Source organism: Macaca nemestrina, chromosome 1 (assembly GCF_043159975.1).
Source record: "Macaca nemestrina isolate mMacNem1 chromosome 1, mMacNem.hap1, whole genome shotgun sequence".
NCBI classification, from domain to species: Eukaryota; Metazoa; Chordata; class Mammalia; order Primates; family Cercopithecidae; genus Macaca; species Macaca nemestrina.
In genome coordinates, this window is record NC_092125.1 from 24,702,823 (window position 1) to 24,726,092 (window position 23,270).

The 23,270-nt window shown below is 46.5% G+C and overlaps 2 protein-coding genes and 1 long non-coding RNA gene across 10 annotated transcripts in view; 1 reads left to right on the forward strand and 2 right to left on the reverse strand.

The window, feature by feature from the left end:
* The window catches only part of LOC105492971 (uncharacterized), a 151,656-nt gene extending 145,197 nt beyond the window's left edge, over positions 1 to 6,459 (reverse strand). For all 4 annotated transcript variants that reach the window (XR_011610763.1, XR_011610764.1, XR_011610768.1 and 1 more), the window contains exons 1-2: positions 5,036 to 6,459; positions 3,930 to 4,046 (exon numbers count right to left, since the gene is read on the reverse strand). This is a non-coding gene — a long non-coding RNA (uncharacterized lncRNA). The remainder of the gene's footprint in view (positions 1 to 3,929; positions 4,047 to 5,035) is intronic.
* A 1,099-nt stretch (positions 6,460 to 7,558) lies between these two features.
* On the forward strand, positions 7,559 to 22,716 carry LOC105492978 (pogo transposable element derived with KRAB domain). Of its 4 annotated transcripts, none has more exons than XM_071074948.1 (6): positions 7,559 to 7,729; positions 9,068 to 9,201; positions 14,847 to 14,973; positions 15,726 to 15,824; positions 17,154 to 18,557; positions 20,827 to 21,048. In XM_071074948.1, exons 2-6 carry the CDS (start codon positions 9,070 to 9,072, stop codon positions 20,883 to 20,885), a joined length of 1,821 nt encoding a protein of 606 aa, XP_070931049.1. In that variant the 5' UTR covers positions 7,559 to 7,729; positions 9,068 to 9,069; the 3' UTR covers positions 20,886 to 21,048. The 4 variants fall into 4 exon arrangements, with proteins under 4 accessions (XP_070931049.1, XP_070931054.1, XP_011758670.1 ...); XM_071074953.1 differs by having other exon boundaries at positions 7,574 to 7,729; positions 17,154 to 18,639; positions 20,827 to 22,716; XM_011760368.3 differs by lacking the exon at positions 7,559 to 7,729 and adding an exon at positions 7,767 to 7,891 and having other exon boundaries at positions 17,154 to 18,639.
* Positions 15,690 to 23,270, reverse strand: part of LOC105492977 (transcriptional adaptor 1) — a 28,765-nt gene continuing 21,184 nt past the window's right edge. The window contains exons 9-11 of one of the 2 annotated variants that reach the window (XR_011610753.1): positions 19,419 to 19,564; positions 17,822 to 18,541; positions 15,690 to 16,925 (exon numbers count right to left, since the gene is read on the reverse strand). The gene's annotated coding sequence lies outside the window, so the exon portion shown is untranslated. Of the gene's footprint in view, positions 16,926 to 17,821; positions 18,542 to 19,418; positions 19,565 to 23,270 lie in introns of those variants that run through there. The other variant, XM_071074957.1, reaches the window with a different exon arrangement.

Consider the following 23,270-nt stretch of genomic DNA (forward strand, 5'->3'; position numbering starts at 1 on the left):
TAAACCTCTTTCTCTTCCCAGTCTCAGGTATGTCTTTATCAGCAGCATGAAAACAGACTAATACACCACCTAAGACCTGGAAGCCCCCGACACTTTGAGAAGTCCTGCCTTTGTGGGCTGAACCAACGTATACCTTCCATGTACTGATTTACGTCTTTGCCTATAGCTTCTGTCCCAAGCTGTAACCCAACCTTGGGCACATGTTCTCAGGGCCTCCTGAGGCTGTGTTACAGGCCATGGTCCTTAACCTTGGCAAAACTAATCGCTAAATTAATCTGACTGTCTCAGATACTTTTTGGTTTACTCTGTTAAATCTGCTCTCTTCCTGCCAGAGTCAGAACTCACTCACTCCCTTGAACATCATTAATCTTTCATGAAGGTGGATACCTCAAGACCCAAACTTCTCTCAACACAATCACATTGTCAGGGACAAGCCACATCCAAACCATAGCAGATAAGAAATTATATTCATGGGACTATTACTCTTCTATAACTTCTACAAGACAACTTGTTACAGTAGGTAGCTAGCAAAGCATGAGCAGGGCAGGACAGGGCTCCCCCAACCCACCAGGAATGTCAGGCAACCATCAGGTGATAGTCCGGCAGTTGTCACACTGCCTCTCTAAAATGATAATTGGCAAGCCCACTTGCCCAGTTCCTGAGATCTTACTGGAAGCTGCCGATTACCAATTTCATGTATTTTATCTATTGGCAAACTGCCTCTCCCTGGTGCTGGCTGTGACCAGAGCATGTGCATTAAGAGGCAAAATGGTGGAGTATGACCTTCCAGGGGCATTCCACTGGAAAGGGGAAGAAAGCCTCAGGTGAGCATGCATACAACTCCAGTATGCACAGCATACATGCTCTCCTTCCAAGCACAAGCAGAGCACCACACATGCTGGCAGCTCACCCTAAGGGAAGAATGAAGGGAAAGGGGTGCAAGATGCCTGAAGCAGGCCAGTATATAAAATCCTAGGTTCAACGTTAAACCAAGCACTTGACCTCCAAGATGCCCACTTGGGTCTCTTTCAAGTATACTTTCCTTTCTTTCCTGCTCCAAAACTTTTTAGTAAACTTCAACTCCTACTCTGAAACTTGCTTTGGTCTCTTTTTTCTGCCTATGTCCCTCTGTCAAATTCTTTCTTCCGAGGAGGCAAGAATTGAGGTTGCTGCAACCCATATGCATATGCTGCCAATAACTGGGATATTCACCACTGCTAACAAACTCTTAACATATGCTTAAAATTTTTCCAGATCAAAATTATTTTACCATGCTTGAGGTTTAGAACTTTAGGGATTCCACCAAACATGTGCTGAAACTGATCTAAAATTACTTATGAAGAAAAGTCTGGCTTTGTCTACAGATGCCTTTTTATCCAGGCCACTTATTTTTTTGTAATTTTGTAGTTAGATATCAACTCTTCCTCTGCTGAAGTGGATTCCAAAGCACTTAGAATCTTCCAGTGGGCAATATAAGACACCAGCATTTCACTCTCTCATTAGAGAAGTGTCTCCTTTCTAGCTCCTAGCAAAAGCTAGGCTGGGAGCAATGACATTTAGAGAAGACTAAACAATAAGTAAGCTCCCATTTACCCCTCCAAAATCTCTAAATTCATTCCTTCAGTGAAAATTTGGACACCTAATGGATAAATATTACAGTTCATATATTTATCACCTTACTTAGTTATCTTCACTGAGCCACAGGTTGATGTCATTCCCTCAGCTTTTGCTAAGAAACAACCATATTCATCAGTTATATGCGTGTGATGAGAATTTCAAGTGATTTTCATTCTCTTCCATGAGTAAAAGAATTTTTTTCTAATAAGAGAAGCAGTTTCCAGTCCAAATATATAAAGAATTTAGAACTAGTAACTCCCATCCTCATAAGAAAAAAATGCTGAACAAACTGAAAATTCACATTTTTTTAGATCTATCAGAAAATGGAGGTCACAGGGCAAGTTGCCACCTCAATAAATGGAGAGATGGGGGAAGACAGAGAATCACGGCTTACAGGTGCAGAAGCCACTGCTGGAGCCAATACGATAGGAACACTTGTCAGAGGCTCAATGTGGACCTGCAGGCAAGGTAACCTCTCCCCACCAGGGGAGGGGCAATTGCAGTGGAGCCCCCACACATTCAAATTTTACCTCCAGAAGCTCCATCAGGTTCTCAAGGTTAAAATCAGAGAAAGTTCCTCTAATGTTTCTGGCACGGGGAACGGGACAAGTAATCCTTTTGAAACAATCCCAGAGCATTCTGTTCTCAACAAAAGCCTGCCTTCAAGGGAAACTATTTTATCAGAGCCTAACCAACAAGGGTTTTACCAGAGTCTACCAGACTTGGGGAAGGGAAATGCCCAAATCCAGCCTGCTCTTCCTGTCTCACTTAAGGGGGAATGGGAAGACCCGAGAAGCACCTGTGAAGGTCCTAGCCCAGGGACACAGGCTTGCTAAGACTGAGACCTAATCTTAGGATCAAAGAATGCTTCTTCTCCCTCCAAATCCTAACACCACATCAATCAGGCACCTGTCTAGTAACAGGGGCTTACAGATAAAAGAAATGCAAGCCTCAGACTGTTTTTAGGAGTCTACAGAAATCCAAAGATGACAGTGCAGATGAAAGCACAGGTATGAGAGGAAATTTTAGACTCCAACACTACAAGCACAGCAAACAATAAACCCAGCCTAAGTTCCAGCTAGATATATATGAAACCTCACACTGAAGGCCTTTTCATCTCAGTTCCTTTTACCTGATAGATCTTGTCTGGTTTTCAACAACAACAAAAAAATGACAAGGCATTGTAAAGGGCAAAAAAAAAAAAAAAAAGGCAAACAAAAACACAGTCTGAAAAGATAAAGCAAGCATTAGAACCAGACTCAGATATGGCAGATAGTTGTATATTATGAAAATTGAGATTTAAAATAACTATGATTAATATGCTTAGGGCTCTAATGGAAAAAGTAAACAACATGGAAGAACAAACGGGTAATGTCAGCAGGGAGATGGAAGTTGAAAGAAAGAGGAAATTCTGGAAATAAAAACTATCATAACAGAAATAAAGAATGTTTTAATGGGCTCATTAGTGTACTGGACACAGGCAAGGAAAGAATCAGTGAACTTGAAGATATGTCAAAAGAAACTTCCCAAACTGAAAATTTTAAAAAAAAAAAAAAGAAAAGAAAAAAAAATACCAGAACTACGGGAAAATTATAAAAGGTTTATAATATACACATAACAGAAATATCAGAAGGAAAAGACAGAAAGAGAGAAACAGAAAAAAATATCTGAAGTAATAATAGCTGAGAATTTTCCATAATTAGCAATTGACACCAAACCAAACAGATCCAGGAAACTCAGAGAACACCAAGCAGAATAAATATAAAAAAGTTTACACCTAGAAATATCATACCTGTGATGGCTAATTTTCTATGTCAACTTGACTAGGCTAAGAGATGCTCAGATAACTGGTAAAACATTATTTATGGGTATTCCTGTGAGGGTATTTTTGGAATAGATTAGTATTTGAATTCACCCTCACCAACATAGGCAGGCATCAACCAATCCACTAAGGGCCTGAATAGAACAAAAAGGTTTCATTGGGCTGGGTGTCCATCTTCTCTTGCTCTCAGACATTGGAGCTTCTGGTTCTCAGGCCTTCAGATTATAACAGGTTGAATTATAACACCAGCTTTCCTGCCTCTCCAAATTGCAGACAGCACACTGTGAGACTCAGCCTCCATAATCATATGAGCCAATTCCCTTCTTCTTCTTTCTTCTTCTTCTATATAGAGATACACTCCCCTTCTATATAGAGATACACACACATTTTCCAGCCTTTTCTCATACAGGTGTGACCATGTAACTGATCCCAACCAATGGAATGTGATAAAAGAGACAAGCTTTACTGTAGGGGCAAGAAAAGGGTGTACCTTTTTCATTTTCTCTCCCCTTCACTCTGGCAGATGGAGAAAACCACAGGCCCGAGATGGTGGCAAAGCCAAAAGACGGAAGGAACACGGATCCTAAATCACGGCATCAGGAGTCACCTGTGGACAGAAACACGCTGGACTATGACATCAGTGGAAATCACACTTCTGTTGTGTTTGTGCCTTTATGCATTTGGGGTCTGTTTATTACAGTAGCTATAATAGTATGACCCTGAGTGTTTTGATTCCCTTCCTCTTCTAGAGAAACCACTGAGTGTTCCTTAACTCTCTGAGGTGTTCTAACAACACACCTCCTCTCCAAGAACTTCTAAGTCCTTCCAAGGAACTCCCCAGAGCAGGATTTTCCTTACCATTTTATCAGGATGTACCGGGAATAACTTCTGGCTTTATTGGGTAATATTTTTGAAAAATGATAGGGTCTCACTATGTTGCTCAGGCTGGTTTTGAACTCCTGGCCTCAAGCAATCTTCCTACAGCCTCCTGAGCAGCTGGGATTACAGATACAAGCCGGCATGCCTGGCTTGTTATGGGGTAATTTCTAGGGCTAGGGTTCATATCTTGCTCTTTCTCTTAAGTGCCAGAATCCCAGGGAAGAGAAAGATATAGTCAGCAGTGATGCTCCTTCCCCATTTGGTTCTCTCCTCCTTTCCTCCCCATCTAGGATCCCTTTGTCCGCATACCTGAGGATATCTACCACAAAATGGTCAATTCTCCTTCTCCTGCTTCAGAGCAACTCCTTGAGGGCCAAGGTTGGGAGCCCTAAGGCCAAGGTTGCCTCTTGTCATCATCTCAATAAGCTACACCCTCAAAATTGCTCTATAAGAAGGCACCCCAGAACTCAGTAGCTTAAAACAACACTAATCTCTTCTAATGGTCACTGGTATTCATGTTAGCAAGGATAGCTCTGTAACACATGCCTCCTTCTAATGCCCAAGTTGGAGGGTCAGTGACTACTTAAGCATGCTTTTGTCATAGCAGAGATCAAAAGCTCCCAGAGGTGCAAGGAGAAACATCTGAGGCCTCTTAGGACCTCTACTCAGGACTCACACACAGTCACTTCACCCCACATTCCATTGGCTGAAACTCACCATAGAAGCAGGCCAAGTGAAGGGGCACTGAAGTACATTCTGCACATCCCACGGCAAAGGTGTGCCTTATAACACTACCACAGGGACACAAAGTACCAAGACTATTAATTCAATCTACAGCAGTACCCGAGGAATAGAGGTATGTGGGCCAGTAGCTATGTTGACCCGGCCATGGGGCCTCTGCTGAAGGAAATCAGAAATGTGTATTCACCAGGGAACACTACAGTTAGAAATGAGTATTTTGTAAAATTTGAGGCTCTTTGGAACTCCTATGGTTTGTGTACTGTAATAATTCAATAGGAGGAAGGATGAGGTCAGACCAACAGCATCATTAAAGAACTATTATGTTGATTAAATGAATGTTCAGCTGATATTAGCCACCAACTAAGAGAAACCCATCCTACTGAATTACCAGAGTAATGCACTGTCTCAAAGACTGGCTTCGATCACTCCCCATTCAGACTCAGATAAAGTCTTATGGACAATGGGAACAATAATAGAGCTGAGAGAATGTTAGGACAATGCATGGTTCAACTCTCTTTTTGCAGATGAAACACCAGCAGAAAGAAGCACAATGACTTAGAAAACCACTTAAACATGAGTCTGCAGTGTATTGTGCCTAAGCCAGCACCTTGCTCCTAGGGTAAGTCTTGTTAGCAATTACAGACCCGTAAAAAGATGGATCCTCTGACAGTAATTGAGATCATAGGACTGTGGGTTCAAAGTCAAGAATTCGGGTGGGTCACTGTTAGTTTCTTCTTGGGGACACCTAATCCAAGCCCATGAGAACATTAGGGCTCTCAAAGACTAAAACTCTAACATAGTAGGGGTGTGTGTGTGTGTGTGTGTGTGTGTGTGTCTATCTCATAACTGTATTAATTTCTTTTCTAAGATGCTGGGGTGCCAGCAACATCCCTAGTACCCTTCCCACTTCCAAATACCCTCCTCAATTTCTATTTGAATCTGCCATTTCCTCAGAAAAATTAAGAGGCCAATGTCAATCAATTCAAACTAAGATGTCACTCCTGTTCTACAAATACTTACTTTATACACAAAAATAATTGTTCATTAAAACAAAAAAAAAATAAATTCTAGCCTCCCTCCCAATATTTGAACGATCTTTTCCACCCACAGATTAGATCTTCTATGGTCTTGGGCTGTCAGCCGTGATTGCACTTCAAAGATGTGTATGTCATGTCATGCTACATTTTATGTATTAAAAGCACAGTGCACAGTGACCTCTCCCATGACAAAGAGAAGTAAAATTCACATATAAGTAGTAGTGGTCATGAAAACTTGGAAAGACAGGTCTTTTCCAACAGATACTCAGGTCTCAGGGACAATCTAAAGAGTTTGAAGGACTCTTTTCTTTACCAAAGTTTTATCAGGCTTAAGCCCTCTTCTTCAGCAGGCCTCCACCCTGGTCCCCCGACCACTCACCGCCTCCTCCAACACCCCCCCATCCCCCCGCCCCGCCCCGCGCCGAACCGAACCTGTGGCTTGCCCAGCTCTGTTTTAGCAAGAATCCTGCTAAGTCAGGCTAGAGAGAAATCACCACCCTTGATATCTGATCACCATGGATATCTGATCAAATTTCTCCTTCCCCCACCCTTGATATCTGATCGCCCTAGCCTGCCTTCAGCAAGAATCCCTCTAGGTGCTTGATGTCTCGTCTCAGTAATTTTCCATCTACTGACCCCTTCATTCTGCTCCTTGGCTATACATCCCCAGCATTCCGTGTCAGACCTCATCTCTCCCTAGTGTGATCATCTTTACACCTATAGCAATAACCCTGTATAAAGTCTTCCTTACTGTTTTAACAAGAGTCAGAATAATTTTTTCTTCAACAAGTTCTCAACAAAAACCCAAACCCAGAATCATTTTCTGGAATGAAAAGGGCTTCAGGGCTTCTTGGGTCACTTTTGTTGTATTGTCCACAGGGCTGAGAGTAAACAACGCCTTTGGACGTTTTGGAGAAGAAAGGTCCTTCTATACACCTACTTCGTCCAAGGGATTACATGCTTGGGATTCAACCAACAGCTACAAAAATCAGGAAGTTCCTTCTCCATGTATATGACGAAGTTCTAGACAGAAGCCTGCTGCCAGAATACTAATATTCTTCCTCAAAGACCCCTCCTCATGCCCCTACACTCTCTTGCCAGTCTAGCCTTTCATTCCCTGAAACACGGCGAGAGCGCCTGGAGAGCTCGTCCAAGCAAGTGCAACCCGCTGGTGACTGCAAATGAGCACATGGTACTGTGCGCCCACGCTACGCTCAGTTAAAATCCGGGCTCTTCCTGCCTCGTCCACGCCGAGGTCACACGCAGCACTGAAAGCGGCCTGCAGCTGGTGGGGCAGGAGAAGGCCGAGGGCACGGCTGCCCAGGCCCGCGAGGGACTGCCCGGGCGGCGCGCGGACCGGCCGGAAGCCGCGCCGAGAGGAGGGCCCCGGAGCTCGCGCGGACGCCGTCCCCCGGCGCCGCCGAGGCCTGCTGACATCAGCCGCGCTCCTCCCCTCGCCTCCCAACACCCTCAGCTCCGGGCCGGACCCTCCCTCCTCCCACCACGTGTCCTCCCCGCTCCCTCCCGAGGGGCCGCGCGCACGGGAGGACGGAGAGGCGGAAAGGATGGCGCTGTGACAGCCGGGCCGGAGCCCTCGCGTCCCCACCCCGCGCCCTGGCCGCTGGGCCCGGCGGTGAGTGCGCGCGGGCGGGGGCGGCGGCGGCGCGGCCCCTCCCCCGGGTCCCGGGCGGCTGGGCCGCGGCGGGGCGGGGGCGCCGAGGCTGCGCCGCCGCCGCCGCCTTTGTTGCGGGCCCGCCGGGGGAGGCGGGCGGCGCCGGCTCTCGCCGCCCGGCAGGTGCGCTGGGGCCGGGAGGGGGCCCGGCGGGGAGGCGGGCCGGGCGGAGGGGGCGGCGGAAGCGCTCCCGGCGCGGGGCCGCGGAGAAAGGGAAATGGGGCAAGATGGCTGGAGAAATCCGAACGCGCCCGGGGGCGCGGCGGCGGTGGCGCAGGCGGGGCAGGGCGGGCGGCGGCTCTGGTTGCGGCACCTTAGCGCGGGGCGGCGGCCCCTCCCACCTCTGCCCCGGAGCCGGCCGGGAGACCGCGGCCAAGTTCGGGTCCCAGCTGCAGGCATCTGAAGCCTAGACCCATCCGTGCCGCGTTCGCCCATCTTTTTTGGAAATATCGAAGGAACCGACTTTGAACTCCGGAGGGATCGTTTCTTTGGAGGTCCCCCGATGCAGCCCTGAAGATGCACCCGCACTCCACACCTAGGAATTGCCCGCGCCCGTAGAGGGCAGGAGCGCGGCCCTTTGTACTGGCCAAGAGTCAGCGAATAGGGAATTTGCAGCCCAGAGGCAATGGGTCATTTCCCTGTCGGGGTGGGCCACAGCAGATTTCTGCACCTTTTTGGGTATCCAGGCATACCCCTCGGTATGTTTCACTGACTCCTGGGTTTGCAAAGTCCCTTAAGGTAGAATGACCCTATTTTCTGAACCAGCTCGTGGACAGAACCTTTGAATTTGGAAAATCCAGGCGATGGGCCTACTGAGCCAACCGCTCCGCCCATGGCTTCTAGCACCCATTCCAGTTGAGTAAGTGTCCAATCTGTGTTCAGACACCTTCACTGATAGGAAATCAGCACCCTTCCCCTGCCTCTGATTCCTGTTTGGGTGGCACTGGCTGCGAGAAAGTATTGCCTTTCTCACTGCTTAAAACCTTTTCCAGGAATATTTACCCACTGGCCAGCCTCAGTTCTGCCCTCTGGTCTCTACAAACCAGTCTGGGTTCTCTTCCCCAGATAGCTTTTTAAATATTTGAAGGCAGCCAGATGCGTTATCTACCCATAGCCTCTCTTATCACAATTAAACATGTCACCCTGTAGCTTCCTGGCCGACTCTGTTTCCTTACTTCCCTCCAGAGGGAACAGTGCTTGGGGCTAAAGAGGTTTGTATGTGGCTCAGCGTCCCCCATCATAGGCTTTGGGGAGGTCACAGTGACACCTGGTTTTTCTGAACCTGAATCTTGCTTGCAGAGATGGAGTCCACAGCGTACCCTCTCAATTTGACCCTGAAAGAAGAGGAAGAGGAAGAAGAGATTCGGAGCCGGGAACTGGAGGACGGCCCAGCAGACATGCAGAAAGTACGAATCTGCTCTGAGGGCGGATGGGTAAGTAAGAAGGTGTGGAGTCCACACAGCCAGCAGAAGCAGGCCTGAGAGCCCAGCTTGCTTTAAGTCTCCTCCTCAGACAGACGTGGGAAGTAAAAATAGCCCAGCCCGGTGTGTTTGCATTCCTGAGAAAACAGCTCTGTGGCTTTAAAAGGCAGTGCAAAGAATGGAGGAGGTGGTTATGGAAACAGTCCCTCAGCCATGTAGCTTGTCATCGTTCGATTGGAAGTCCTAGAAGCCAAGACCTGTCTCTCTCGTTCACCCACTTCTCCTGCACTGTGTTTGATGCCAGGCACATTGTAGGTACCAAGTAAATGTTGGTTGACTTACTGCTGGTTGAAGGGAACCATTTTAAATAAGACTCGAGTCATTGGGTTGACATGAGAGGTTAGGCTAGTTGATTCTGTGTGAGCAACCTCTTACCACAGTTCACACAGGAGAGCTGCCTGTCCAGCTGACCTGGATAGAAATGGTGGGCAGCAGGGAATACAGAGATTCAGGGTATACACACAGGATAGTATGATAGAGGTCAGTTTATACAAATGCAAATGCAGTAGATATTTATAGTTACAGATAGTTATTCACAGTAGTTACTGGACTTCGTGGTAATTAGGCATGAATAGTAAACATTTTAAATAAGCAACAAATTGACATTCCTTTTCTCTGCTTATTTTCTGTTGTGTATAAACATTGTCAGTATACATAATATCCTTTGCTTCCATGAAGAGCCCCTATCCATACAAGCATGGTACTTCTAAATTGTTCCCTACCACATGAGGGAACTGGGATGCAGAAAGATTATTTGCCTTGCCCTAAGGATACACATGAACACTGACATTTGTTCTTCAAAACAGGTCTCCTGAGCTGCACCCTTAAAAGTAATACATTTTACCATATGTATGCTATACCTTAATTTTTTTAAAAAAAAAGCAGTGCAAGCACAGGCTCTCAGTTTGCCAGTCTAGCTGTGGATGCTGCGCTGCCTTTGTCTCATCAGTGTTCTTTGCCCAACACATCCTTCTTCCCAATTCTGATCCAAGCAGGCGTCAGGTCCATGTAGCCTGGAACAAGACCTCAAGGCAGTCGAAACTCAGGGCTTTGAGGCTCAATTGGTCAACCCAGAACATCTAAATGGAGAGCCTTGGAGAACAGGTGCAATAAAAGTGAATGTGTTGGGACAGTGAGGAATGAGCAAGATGAAGACCAACCATGCTTGGGTAGGGAAAGAAGGAAGTAACCAGAGGGGCTGGAGGAGGGACTCCAGCAGCTGGTGGTGCTGGGGATTGGGCATTTGTGGCCTCCAGGCAATCGGCCATCCATCCACGTTACCAAGCACAGTGTTGGGCGTAAAGAGGGTCTTTTTTCCTGATGTAATTTCCAGTCTTGTGAGCAAGACAGGGAAGTAAACATAAGTAATAGTAAGCACAGTCTGCAGAGTGCAGTGGTGGAAGGTTGCAGGGATGCATCAGGAGCCAAGAGGGGGCATGCCTCATTCAGGCTGAGAACTCCAGGGCTTCCTGGACAAGGCCTAATCTTGAGCAGTGAGCAATTTTGCCCCCACCCCTGGACATTTGGCAACATCTGGAAACACTACCCCCTTTCCCCACCCCTGGATATTTGGCAATATCTGGAAACACTTTTCGTTGTCTGACTTGATAGGGGTGCACTGGGGACTGGGAGATCCTCCTGGCACCTAGTGGGTAGAAGGGGTGCTGCTAGACATCTACAGTGCACAGGATGCCCCCCCCCCACCTGCCACCCACACACATACACACACACAATAAAGAAGTAACTGGCCCAAAACATTGTGCTGAGGTTGAGAAACCCTGCTCTAGAGCATTAAATTAGAAGAGTCTGTTTTAAAAATACGTATTTTGGTTATAGAGAATTATGTTAGGGTGATCAGTGAAAGGTTTTCAAGCATAAGAACTATGATAATATATTAGGATAAAATTCCATAGACTTGAAATAGAAATACAATTTTAAGTAGGAAAAATAAAAAATGTACTTTGAACTGAGTCTTAGTCATGATGGAATCAGCCAAGGTAAAGGGAAGGGGGTTACACTCCAGGCAAGAGGACAGCACAGGCAGAAGCACTGGGGAGAGGAGCTTGTGTGCAGTTAGTTAGGAGCAGCTCCTGCAGCTGGAACCTGAAACTCATGGCAGGGAGAGGAAGGGGATCAGGCATAGGAGGCGAGGCCAGGCCAGGGGCCAGAGCCAGCCAGGAGGACATGGAGTGCTACGCTGGTGAGTTTGAGCTTTCTCCTTAGCTCTGTGGAATGAGGCCTTAGCCCATCTTTCTAAGGGAGGCCTCAGGCTCTCTACAGCCACCATGCTAAGGCCTGTGTGGCCTGCTAAGAAAGCAAAGCTTTGGCATCAGACTTTCTAGCTCTGTAACCTTGAACAAGTTACTTAAACACTGTTGTTTTATGGGTAACGTAAAAGTGAGGTAGTGATCCCCATGTCCCTAGTTCAGAGGATTCAGTGAGAGAATATATTTATGTGATTGAGTATCCTATACAGTGCTTGGCACATAGCAGGCACTCCATCAGTGGATCAGTACAAACTCACTCCCCTGAGATCCCTGCATCTTTGCTGGGTGGCTGCAACGCTTTAGTGAGGCTGTGCAAGGTGTAAGCACTTTACAACATTTACCCTTTGAGATAGCGTTGGAATGCCAGCTTCCTTAGCAGAGCAAGGCAGTGCACACAAGCTAGAGGAAGAACACTTATCCAGGGAGCCCTTGATCTTCTGAGGAAAGGGAGGAGGGCAGGGATTGAGGGTCCCTACCTGCAAGGCCAAGAAGGGGTGTCTAGAGGTGGTACACAGACTGCCTGACTTCTCAGTTTTGCCCAGGGTCGGCCCTGTTTACCTTCTGCTGTGTTCAGCCAGATAAAAGGCCTCTGTGGAGCGAGGGGAGGCCTGCGCAGCAGGGCCTGGCTGAAGGATCACTCCATTCTCACAGAGGCTTGCTGTGAGGAGAATTTCTAAGCCACTGCACTGTGCCTCTGGAGCATAATGTGGGCTTGTTTGAAGATCCTCCGTGGCTCAGTCATCAATAGGAGGAGATGAATCCTGCACCAGCCCCCAGCTTTCTTCCTGCAGCTTCAGGGCTCCTGGTACCTGATGTTTTTACCAGGCCTAGAATATGTTACTCCCCTAAGAGTATTGATGGCCCCTCTGAAATGACAGGCATAGCCAGTCCTGTTCCCATTTTATCAGCAAAGGGAAAGGGACTATAAATAGGTATGGCCTAGATCTGGAACTTCCCAGGGAGAAAAAAAGGCCAAAGAGACAGTTCTTTAAAAGCCTGGGAAGTGGGAAAGGAGCGGGGTGGAAAATTCCTGGGCTGACTGGCTTTCCAGGGCAAGGAAGTCTGAGGAAAGCCTGGAGACAAATCCGTCTTACCTCCTTGTATTTCCCACTTAAGAGATTTTTGTCCATTCTTACTCCAAAGAGTAGGCTCGGTTTTGTGACAGATAAAATGTAATGATTCTCTGAAACAGTTCCAAGTGGAACAAGAGAAGGGAAATCCAGAGAAGATTTGCCTAGATCGTATATTCAAAAACACATTTTTCAGTGACTACTAGCTACAGGAAGTGTCCTGGGCTTAGGGAGGCAAAAAGGAGTAAGTACAGGTCCTGCCTTCAACAAGCTCAGATTCTAACAGAGGGAGCAGCCAAACCAACCGAAAGAGTTCTGCAGTGTGATGAGTGCCCCGGGAGTGTGGAGCCCAGGGCATCACAGGGATGTTTGGGTGTGCTCACAGCATGGGACAGAGCGGGCTTCCTGGGGAGCAGGGATTTGGGGCCGAGTCCTGGAAGATGGGTGGGTGTCCGCCAGACCAAGAAAGGGGAGGCCCTCCAAGGCCAGGGGAGAATATGGGCCAAGGTGTAGGGGGCATCGGGGAATGGTTGTTCAGGGAACTGCACACAGCTGAATACAAGCGGAGCACAGAGCTGGGGAGAGTTGAGGGTTGGTCATCAGGGAGGCAGCTGTGCTCAGTATTGCTGGATCCTTGGGGTCACGCAGTGCTGGGTCCAAGCCGCAACCCCACCACTTATTGGCGATGACATTAGCCTGGAAATGAGACCTCTCTAAGCCCATATTCTCCTTGATTAAGTAGGGGCACAGTGGCTCACGCCTGTAATCCCAGCACTTTGGGAGGCCGAGGTGGGTGAATCACCTGAGGTTGGGAGTTTGAGACCAGCCTGGCCAACATGGTGCAACCCCATCTCTACTAAAAATACAAAAATGATTACAGGGGCACGCATGGCGGCGTGCGACTGTAATCCCAGCTACTAGGGAGGCTGAGGCAGGAGAATGGCTTGAACTCAGGAGGCAGAGGTTGCAGTGAGCCAAGATCGTGCCACTGCACTCCAGCCTGGGCAACAGAGCAAGATTCCATCTCAAAAAAAAAAAAAAGGCATATCTGCTCCTCCACAGGCCCGTTGCGGGGAATAAATGAAGCAGTTACAGGCCCTTTCCTAGTACGTGCTTCCTATGTGTGAGGTGCTGTGGAAGGTGGGGAGAGAACAAGGGGGCTTCCTTGGGTCAGGGAGGAAAGGCCAATGTGACCGATGGCCTGAGCCCTGAAGTGGCCACAGGCTGTATAGTGTATGGACACTAATTTTCTAAACTGAGGAAAAACAATATCATCATCACCTAGACCCAAGATACAGCTTTGGGAAATAGCTTCGAAGGCAAGAATACAAAATAACCAGACTGAAACAAGCTGTCCAGTGCCTTCTTACCACTAAATAGGATGAGCTTTGGAGTAGGATTTTTAATGACTGAAATAAGAAACACAGTTAAAAAGAGGAGGGTGGTTTGGGTGGCTTGGATGCCTTGGGCTACTGAGGAGCCCCCTGGTACTGGGGCCAGGAAGCAGAGGAACAGGGGAGGGATGGAGTCTTTTGGGCTTTCTGCCTACCTGGTCTAGGATCAAAGTGAATGAGTTTGCTCTGGCGTCTCATTACGTATATTAAGCTCTAATTAGCCCTTCTTTCTTACTCTTCATGCTCCTGTGGATTGGAAAGGCCAAGTAGGGCCCCTTCTCTCAGTGGCTGTACTCTGGGCAGCTTTGGGTCCCAAGTCTAACACTTTGGTTGGTACCCTTGGAAATGCAGTGCCCTGGAAACCCACAAAGATCCCATGGAGGGCAGTGATCCTATTCAGATTTACAAACCCAACTCACCCCGCCCAGGGCCGAGGGTCTTTTTCTGGGGTGGGAGGGAATTGGGGGTGAGTGTGTTGGTGGGACACTTTGTCTGGGTGTGGGTGGCTTAAGTCTTGGGTCAGAGGTGAGCCGTGAGCAGCTCTCACCACAGCGCAGGAGGGTACAATGTCCCGGTATCCCCCAGCCAGTGATCATGATTGGGAGTTTTCTTCTCAGGGTGCTGCTTACCTTATCTGAACGGGGGGTGGCAGCCGCGGTGGTGTGCACAGAAGGACTGTGCTCTTGCCCTCGCTGGCCTCCAGCAGCTGTATGAATGTGGACAGTCCATTTTCCCCTGCGTCAGGGTCCCTCGCCTGACCTGTGAGAGGACGGGCTGTCCCAGGCTGTCTGTAAGGTCCTGTGCGCTCTGAAAGTCTGTCTGCTTGTGCCTGTTCGTCAGTGTGAAAGAGCTGTTCACTCTTCTAGGTACCGGCCCTATTTGATGAGGTGGCCATATATTTTTCCGACGAGGAGTGGGAAGTTTTGACGGAGCAACAAAAGGCCCTCTACCGGGAAGTCATGAGGATGAATTATGAGACTGTCCTGTCCCTGGGTAAAGCTTTGTTTTCCTTGGTCTCCTGGAAGCTCTGAGCCCAGAGAATTGTTTCCATGCCTCTCTTCTCTGGTATATCCAACATCCCTCTCTCCTGAACTTAGACTCTGCCTTCTCAATGTCTGTGCCCATTTAATTTCCAATTTTTGATTTGGGCAGAATATAAATATTGTGCCATCCTACTCAGCAACCCGTGCTGCCTCAGAACTGCCCCCATTCAACCCAGGCATTCACATTTAAGGAAAAAAAACTATATAACCTTAGAAATGTCACCATGGATCTGGGCCTGTGCCTCACTGTTCCTTACGAGAGAAGGCAGGCATTGATGTTACCCTGCCAGCCTCAGAAGTTTGGGGACATATCCTCCCAAAGACTGTTTGCTCCTCTCCCCAGCCCCCGCCCCAAATTGGTATCACACATCTTATCAGCAGAGTGTAACCATTTGAAGAGATTTCCCAGTTTGCTCATACAGGTACCAAAATGTTAATTGGATCAGCAGCTGCATTCACCCTCTTGCCTGCTAAGTGCAGTTCTTTTATTATTGGTGCCAATACCATCCCTCATTAGGAGAGATCTACCCATTCCCTTGGACAGACCTATTTTCCATTATCTTTTTTCTTTAAGTATCCCTGAGCCTTTTTCCCCTTGTTTTTCACAAAGAAGGGGAGAGTGGCTCTTAAGTATTTTAAAGAGTTGGTAGTGCTCCAGGACAGTAATACACAGCTGTTACCTATTTTATTTCCTATCAACAGAATTCCCATTCCCTAAGCCAGACATGATCACCCGGTTGGAAGGGGAGGAGGAGTCTCAGAATTCTGACGAGTGGCAGCTCCACGGAGGCACCTCTGCAGGTACTACAAGTAAAGCAGTTCAGCGTCCATCCAGCTGGGAACATTGTGAAGTGGGATTTTCAGTGTACATTCCACGGGGTATTTAAGAGGTAGAAGGATTATGGGCTTTGGAGTTTTGAAATCTCCCTCTTTGCAGTGCTAAATGTGTGACCTTAGGCAACTGCTTTTACCTCACAGCTTCCATTCTTCCTCTATCAGCTCTGAGTAACAAGACTCGATGTATGACCTTCTATGTGGATGAAGCAAAATGAGGCTTGTGCAGTGTTTGGTCCAGTGCACCTTCTAGCTGAACAGGGCTACCTCAGTAGTGTACCATGTGCCTCTGCAAACTAAGAATAGTGAGAGGAAGCACACTTCCTGAGTTACCTGGCTTCCTGTCCATTTCATACTGGATAGAAAAAGCATTAGCAGTCATAGTATACATTTGAGCAAATGTATCTAAGAAGTACCCAGTCCTTTGTCAAGAAAAATGGTTATTGAGGCCGCAGTTGAATAGATATAGCATTGCTTCCAGACTGCCAAAATAGTTTTGTCTTTTCTCCAGAGGAGTTTAAAATGCCATATTTCACTGACTCTGAGACATGTTTTTCCCCCATTGCTTTACTGTCTCTGAAATTGAGAATGCCTCTTAAAATCAGTGGCACATCGTAGCTTAATTAGTAGTGTTTTCTTTCTTAATGGCACATAATGATGCATCCTACAACTGATGGCATTTTAGTTTGGGTGAGATAGGGTAATTTCCCCAAGTCATACTCAACTTCTGTGACCACCTCCTAAATATAAAGTGAAACCCGGTTCCACTGTTAATGTGCAAGAACTAATTTTCTGCCTTATAAGCTTAACTTTGCTAAGTGTGGTTTTTGCTATAGGTTTTCTTGGTTCTAAAGGGATATGAATCAGGCCATGATGCGTCTCTGTAATATTATATGGTAATATGGTTTACATTTGGCTTCTCATTCACATAAAAAGTATTTTGACGCAAACATGGCCCCCAAATTATTTGGTCCAAGCTTGGTGCCTCTGTTCAATTCCCAGCTCTGCCACTTTCTGGCTTGGCTCCCTTGGTGTATTATGTAACCTCTGTAGCCTCCCCTTCTTCATCTGCAAAGAAGGAACAGTGATATTTAGAGTTACTAAGAGAACTAGGTGTGGGTAGTCCATATAAATTGTCATATGGATAAGGACTTAGGCAATGTTACCTGTTACTAAAGTTACTACTTTTGGTGAACCTCAGAGTAAGGTATTCTTAGCATTTCAACCCCCAAAAATCAGGGTATAAGCCATTTTACTTACTGGCATTATTTTTGCCCCTCACTATTTGTCTCCCAGAAAATGAAGAATCTGACGTAAAGCCTCCAGACTGGCCACACCCAATGAATGCTACCTCCCAGTTTCCTCAGCCTCAGCACTTTGATAGCTTTGGCCTCCGTCTGCCTCGGGATATCACAGAGCTGCCCGAGTGGAGTGAGGGGTACCCCTTCTACATGGCCATGGGCTTCCCAGGGTATGACCTCTCGGCTGACGACCTAGCTGGGAAGTTTCAGTTCAGCCGGGGCATGCGGCGCAGTTACGACGCAGGGTTCAAGCTGATGGTGGTGGAATATGCCGAGAGTACCAACAACTGCCAGGCTGCCAAGCAGTTTGGAGTATTGGAAAAAAACGTTCGAGACTGGCGCAAAGTGAAGCCACAGCTTCAAAACGCCCACGCCATGCGGCGAGCATTCCGAGGCCCCAAGAACGGGAGGTTTGCTCTGGTGGACCAGCGTGTGGCCGAATATGTCAGATACATGCAGGCCAAAGGGGACCCCATCACCCGCGAGGCGATGCAGCTGAAAGCTCTCGAAATCGCCCAGGAAATGAACATTCCAGAGAAAGGGTTCAAGGCAAGCTTAGGTTGGTGTCGAAGAATGATGAGAAGGTATGACCTGTCTCTGAGGCATAAAGTGCCCGTGCCCCAGCACCTGCCGGAAGACCTGACTGAGAAACTCGTCACTTACCAACGCAGTGTCCTGGCTCTGCGCAGGGCGCATGACTATGAGGTAGCTCAGATGGGGAATGCAGATGAGACGCCCATTTGTTTAGAGGTGCCATCACGGGTAACTGTTGATAACCAGGGCGAAAAGCCTGTCTTGGTCAAGACACCAGGCAGGGAAAAACTGAAAATCACAGCAATGCTTGGTGTCTTGGCTGATGGGAGGAAGTTACCTCCATACATCATCTTGAGGGGAACGTATATCCCCCCGGGGAAGTTTCCCAGTGGGATGGAAATCCGCTGCCACCGGTATGGGTGGATGACTGAAGACTTGATGCAGGACTGGTTGGAAGTGGTGTGGAGACGGAGGACAGGAGCGGTGCCCAAGCAGCGAGGGATGCTGATCTTGAATGGCTTCCGGGGCCATGCCACAGATTCCGTGAAGAACTCCATGGAAAGCATGAACACTGACATGGTGATCATCCCAGGGGGTCTGACCTCACAGCTTCAGGTGCTGGACGTCGTGGTCTACAAGCCACTGAATGACAGCGTGCGGGCCCAGTACTCCAACTGGCTTCTGGCTGGGAACCTGGCTCTGAGCCCAACCGGGAATGCTAAGAAGCCGCCCCTGGGCCTCTTTCTGGAGTGGGTCATGGTCGCGTGGAATAGCATCTCAAGTGAGTCCATCGTCCAGGGGTTCAAGAAGTGCCATATCTCCAGCAACTTGGAGGAGGAAGACGACGTCCTGTGGGAAATCGAGAGTGAGTTGCCAGGAGGAGGAGAACCACCAAAAGAATGTGACACCGAAAGCATGGCTGAGGGCAACTGAAGGGAAAGGGAAAGGTAACCACTCAGGAGTAGATACTCAGTGCCTTTGCTGATTGACATGCCCTTCTCTCTTTCCACTATTTTTCTGTTTTTAAGTTTACTTAAGAGCCTACAGTGCAGTAGTATAGATCAGGGGTCTCCAGCTCCCAGGCCACAGACCATACCAGTCCATGGCCTGTCAGGAACTGGGCTGAACAGCAGGAGGTGAGCGGCATTACCACCTGAGCTCCACCTCCTTTCACATCAACAGCGGCATTAGATTCTCATAGGAGCACGAACCCTGTTGTGAACTGCGCATGCAAGGGATCTAGTTTGCATGCTCCTTATGAGAATCTAATGCCTGATGTTGTGAGGCAGAACAGTTTCATCCCAAAACTATCCTGCTGCCCCCCATCCCGCACGCCCTGGGTCCATGCAAAAATTGTCTTCCATGAAACCAGTCCCTGGTGCCAAAAAAAGTTGGGGACTGCTGGTATAGATAACAGACCGTTAGCATTTTCTCCTTTATATGGAACATTTATTGTTTGATTTACTTTGTTTCTATTTTGCTCTGTGGCCTGGACCCAGAAACACTTGTATAATAGGTGAAATGAACAAAGAACGAGCTGCCAGAACATCTGAGAGCTGTAAAGTTGAAATTATTTGAGCCCAAAGAAGCATAGTCTGGCATTGTTCAGTTCACACAAAATTTTGTCTGAAAAGCCAACTTTTTTCTTTCCCTTTTAAATTATGCTGAACATTTAGGGCCAGTATGTGTAACTGTGTAACTGACATGCTGGGACAGTTGTACTCACTTTTGCTGGCCTGTAGGACCATGACATAGGGAGACCATTAAGTGTGCCTTCAGTACAGTGTCCTCTGGGCCTCGGGTCTCAGTCCTGGAGCTGTCTACACAGTATGCCACCAGCGAATAAGAATAATAGCGTCTGCTTGCTTTTCCCTAGGGAATTCAGGGTTTTTGTTTTTTTTTTTAAAAAAAAAATCTTAGTCTCATTATGACCTTCACATGGGCTATTACAATAATTTCCTGTAGTCAGCAGATGTCTGAAGGAAGGTATTTTTAAACTGAATCTTTACACCAAAAAAAGAAAACAGGGTGCATATCTAGGACTCTAAGTGAGTAAAGTTTGAGGGCTGAAGACAATAGGCCTGGAATTTTCCGGGTTGAGTACACAAGAAGAGCAGCTTTCAAAGGAAAGTAGGAATGGAGGCCTGAGACAATAGTGAAATGACCCCACCCACCTACACCTCCAGAAAGGAGGAGGATGAGCATGTACAGCAAGGGGGACACCCACAAAGAACAAACAATTCATTTACCTCTTTGTTCTTATCTCCCTAATTATAAATTAATTTGATCCTCTAGACAGTGTTTTATATGAAGGAAGAAGCCACCTCTTTCCCAGAGGACCTGAAACCATCAGCCATCTTCACACATTCTTTTTCTTTTAATTAGGTGTTTCCATCTTCCTTGCTTTTTTCTCCAAATGAAATGCTAATGGGAGCCTTCTTTTACCCACTTCAGCTATATAAGTCTGTATGTGTTTCAAAGAGTGACTTACGTCTCCTTCCTTGTCCCCAAATTAAATTGTACTCATATTGCTGAATCCCACTGTAATTCTGGGATCCCTGGAATTGTAATAGAGCAAGGATAAGTTCTTACTATTACATTCAAAATCATCAAAATTGCTTTTTTCCCCCCTTGTGTCCTCCATGTTTTGAGAAACCCCATGAATCCTGCCTCCCTTTTCTGCTGACCCTTATATTGCCTGCGTTGGACTTCAAACTGAATTACACTGAGTTTCCATCTTTTCCTCATTTACCTTTCGCTTTTCCCTCTCCTTGTTAGATAACATTTTTGTGCACTTTTAATTTCCTAAGCTCCTTACCACCTCAGGGACATGATTAAACACTTCCAGAAGAGGAAAGGAGAAAAAGCTATGCTGAGTTGCATTTACGAATGTTGGCCTCTAATATTGGTCATGCGCTTTTGCTCTTCTAGACTGCCACCATTCTCTCTGCAGCTCCTGAGGAGGTGATGGGAGTAGACAGATCCACAGTGAACAAGAGATTTGGGAGACCAAGTTGGCATAAAACTGCCTCTTGTCATCCATTTGGAAATCTGACTGGTGGAATTATTATGTCTGTTAAAAGTTATACCAAAAAGCCAAGGGTTAATTCATTTAGGTTCTCTCTGTTTTCCAGCAAATGGAACTCTGATTGAAACAGCTGGAGAGGAAAATCCTCAAGAAGATTATTCCTGAAAGTGTGGATGCGCTGAATGCACAGGGAACATCAGGAAAAGGCCACGGGGCTCTGAACAGCCCGGATTCAGACAGCAGCCTATACATCCATCCCAGGACACAGACCAGCCTCTCCCCACACCATAAAAGGTATCAGAAAAGTCTAGGACCTATCATTTCATCAGAGACATGCTCAGAAAAGAAACTGCTTCTGCCCCATTTCTTGTTTTGGAGATTACTCCATCTGTCCATCAAAAGAAACCTGTAAATATGAACGAACAAAGGTTATTTCCTGGAGGAAAGACAATTTGTTCAACACCAACAAGGGACTCATCATATGGGCACAACTCTGGTGTCCTTCTATGGAGAAAACCTCGAGTAAAGTTTTATTCTGCCTTTGAAAATGCTTCCAAAAGTAGACCCTGTCCCCACACAGGTCAAGACTACAGAGAAGGCTTTGTAGAAATGTGTCACTTACGTACACCTGCTACTTACACATTTCCTCTTTTGGAAAAATGAGATATTTAGGATAACAAGAAAATTAAGACATACTGGCCTGGTGCCAGCAGATGGCTCTTCTATAGACAAATTAGGTTAGTCTGGAAGATATAGGTTAAAATAAACTATGCTGTTTTATTTATCTTCCCAACCTGATTGGCAGCTAGACTTTTTTTAGGGTCTCATTTAGTGGCCCTGTTTTTTTCATTATTATATTTAATGATAGGGCAGGATTTCGTATGCAAGCTCTTGTTTCTCAGGCTGCCTGCAGAAGTCACTATAAATTATCTGCTGTCTACATGGTACAAGGCCCATTGACTCATTTGATGCTTGTTTTGTTAATTTCTTTAATATTTTTATCACAGGGGCAGTGGGAGGGCTTGGGCTTTTAGCCACAGCTGTTTTAAGACTTCTGCTCTCCTGCCCTGCAGGAATAGGTGGGAGGTCATTGAATTTTTACACTATAGTAATTTGCATTCCCACATAAGTTTGAGTGTTACAAAAACATTCCTTTAAAGCGATCTGTGCTACAAAAAATATGCCAGGGCTTCACAGACAAAGCCATTGCTAGAAATGTCATTCCAATGATCAAATCTGGAAACAGGCTGCCATAACCACTTTTCCTTCCTGTAGACTCAGCTCACCTGTATATTAAACTGTTCTTGGCATCTTGAAACACCTATTTCTACTCAGGTACTCATTTTCCTATTAGTGATTCACCTTTCTGATCCTTTTAAACCAGTTTTCCCCTAAGGGGGGAAATTTTACTTAACCTCTAGTATCTGAACAACTGTCAATATTTGAATTGTTTCCCCATTTGCTTTTACCTGTACTGTATTCTTGGTCATCTCAAATGGCATCTAAACCCAGCTACTTTGCATTCCAGAAGTTTCCATTCCCTCCAATTCCACCTAATTTTTCATCTGTCCTAGTTACTGGCTCTTTCTTCTTCATGTCTTATTTCTCTTGCTTTGGGAGCTTAAAAGATTTTACAAGACCTAATTTTGGGCTCCTTCCTTGGAGCCACCATTACCCCGCCGAGAAGAGTGGAAAATGGGTTCAACTCCTGTTTCACTCCACCAACACCTCCGTGAGTCTCATCATCGGCTGCGCGATGATGCCTTACAGGTTGCATAGCACTGGAACTTTCCTAGAGTAACGGCTCTGCTGCCAGGGTTTCTCTGGGCTCATTCTTCCACTGACTTAATTATGATCTATGCCTAACAGAGCCCCAGTACAACTATTTTGCAGAATGGCTGTTACCCTAGAATTACTATAGCACATATTGAGACATAGTTGTACTCCCTAGTAGATAGGAACTGACCCCAACAATAAACTTTGATAATAAAGACAACAGGCTATGGTGGTTTTATTTCTTTACCTATTAGCATTATGAAAAGTTACATTCAAGCTGTTGGCTGCACCTTATTCTCCATCCAATTTGGTACCAATATATTACATCTTTGAATCAAAAAGTGTTCATGAGATGCAGTATAAGTAATACTGGTATCTGTGAAGACACAGAGAAGAATATGCAGTGGGGCAAGTTTGGCATAGCTTTTTTTCTCAGTCATGTTTTGTATGCTCTCAGCAATGGTACATTACCAAAATCACATGAAAGAAATCCCATAAAGGGATCTGAATTTTAAATGAAAGTATGATGAACCCATAAGTCTTAATTATGCACTTTTAGTAAAATTCGTCCTGACAATTTATAGTGCCCATAAAGTGGTACTCGATTCTCCAGGAATAATCTGGCAGTGTTATTTTTCCTTTTTAACCCATCAGCATTAAATGCTGAGCCACTCTCCAAGTCTGACCCCTAGACTAAGCTTCCGTACTCTTCCTCCCAGAGGCATTTTGGGATGAGTCAAAGGCATGGTAGGACACTGGCATTTACCTGTGGTC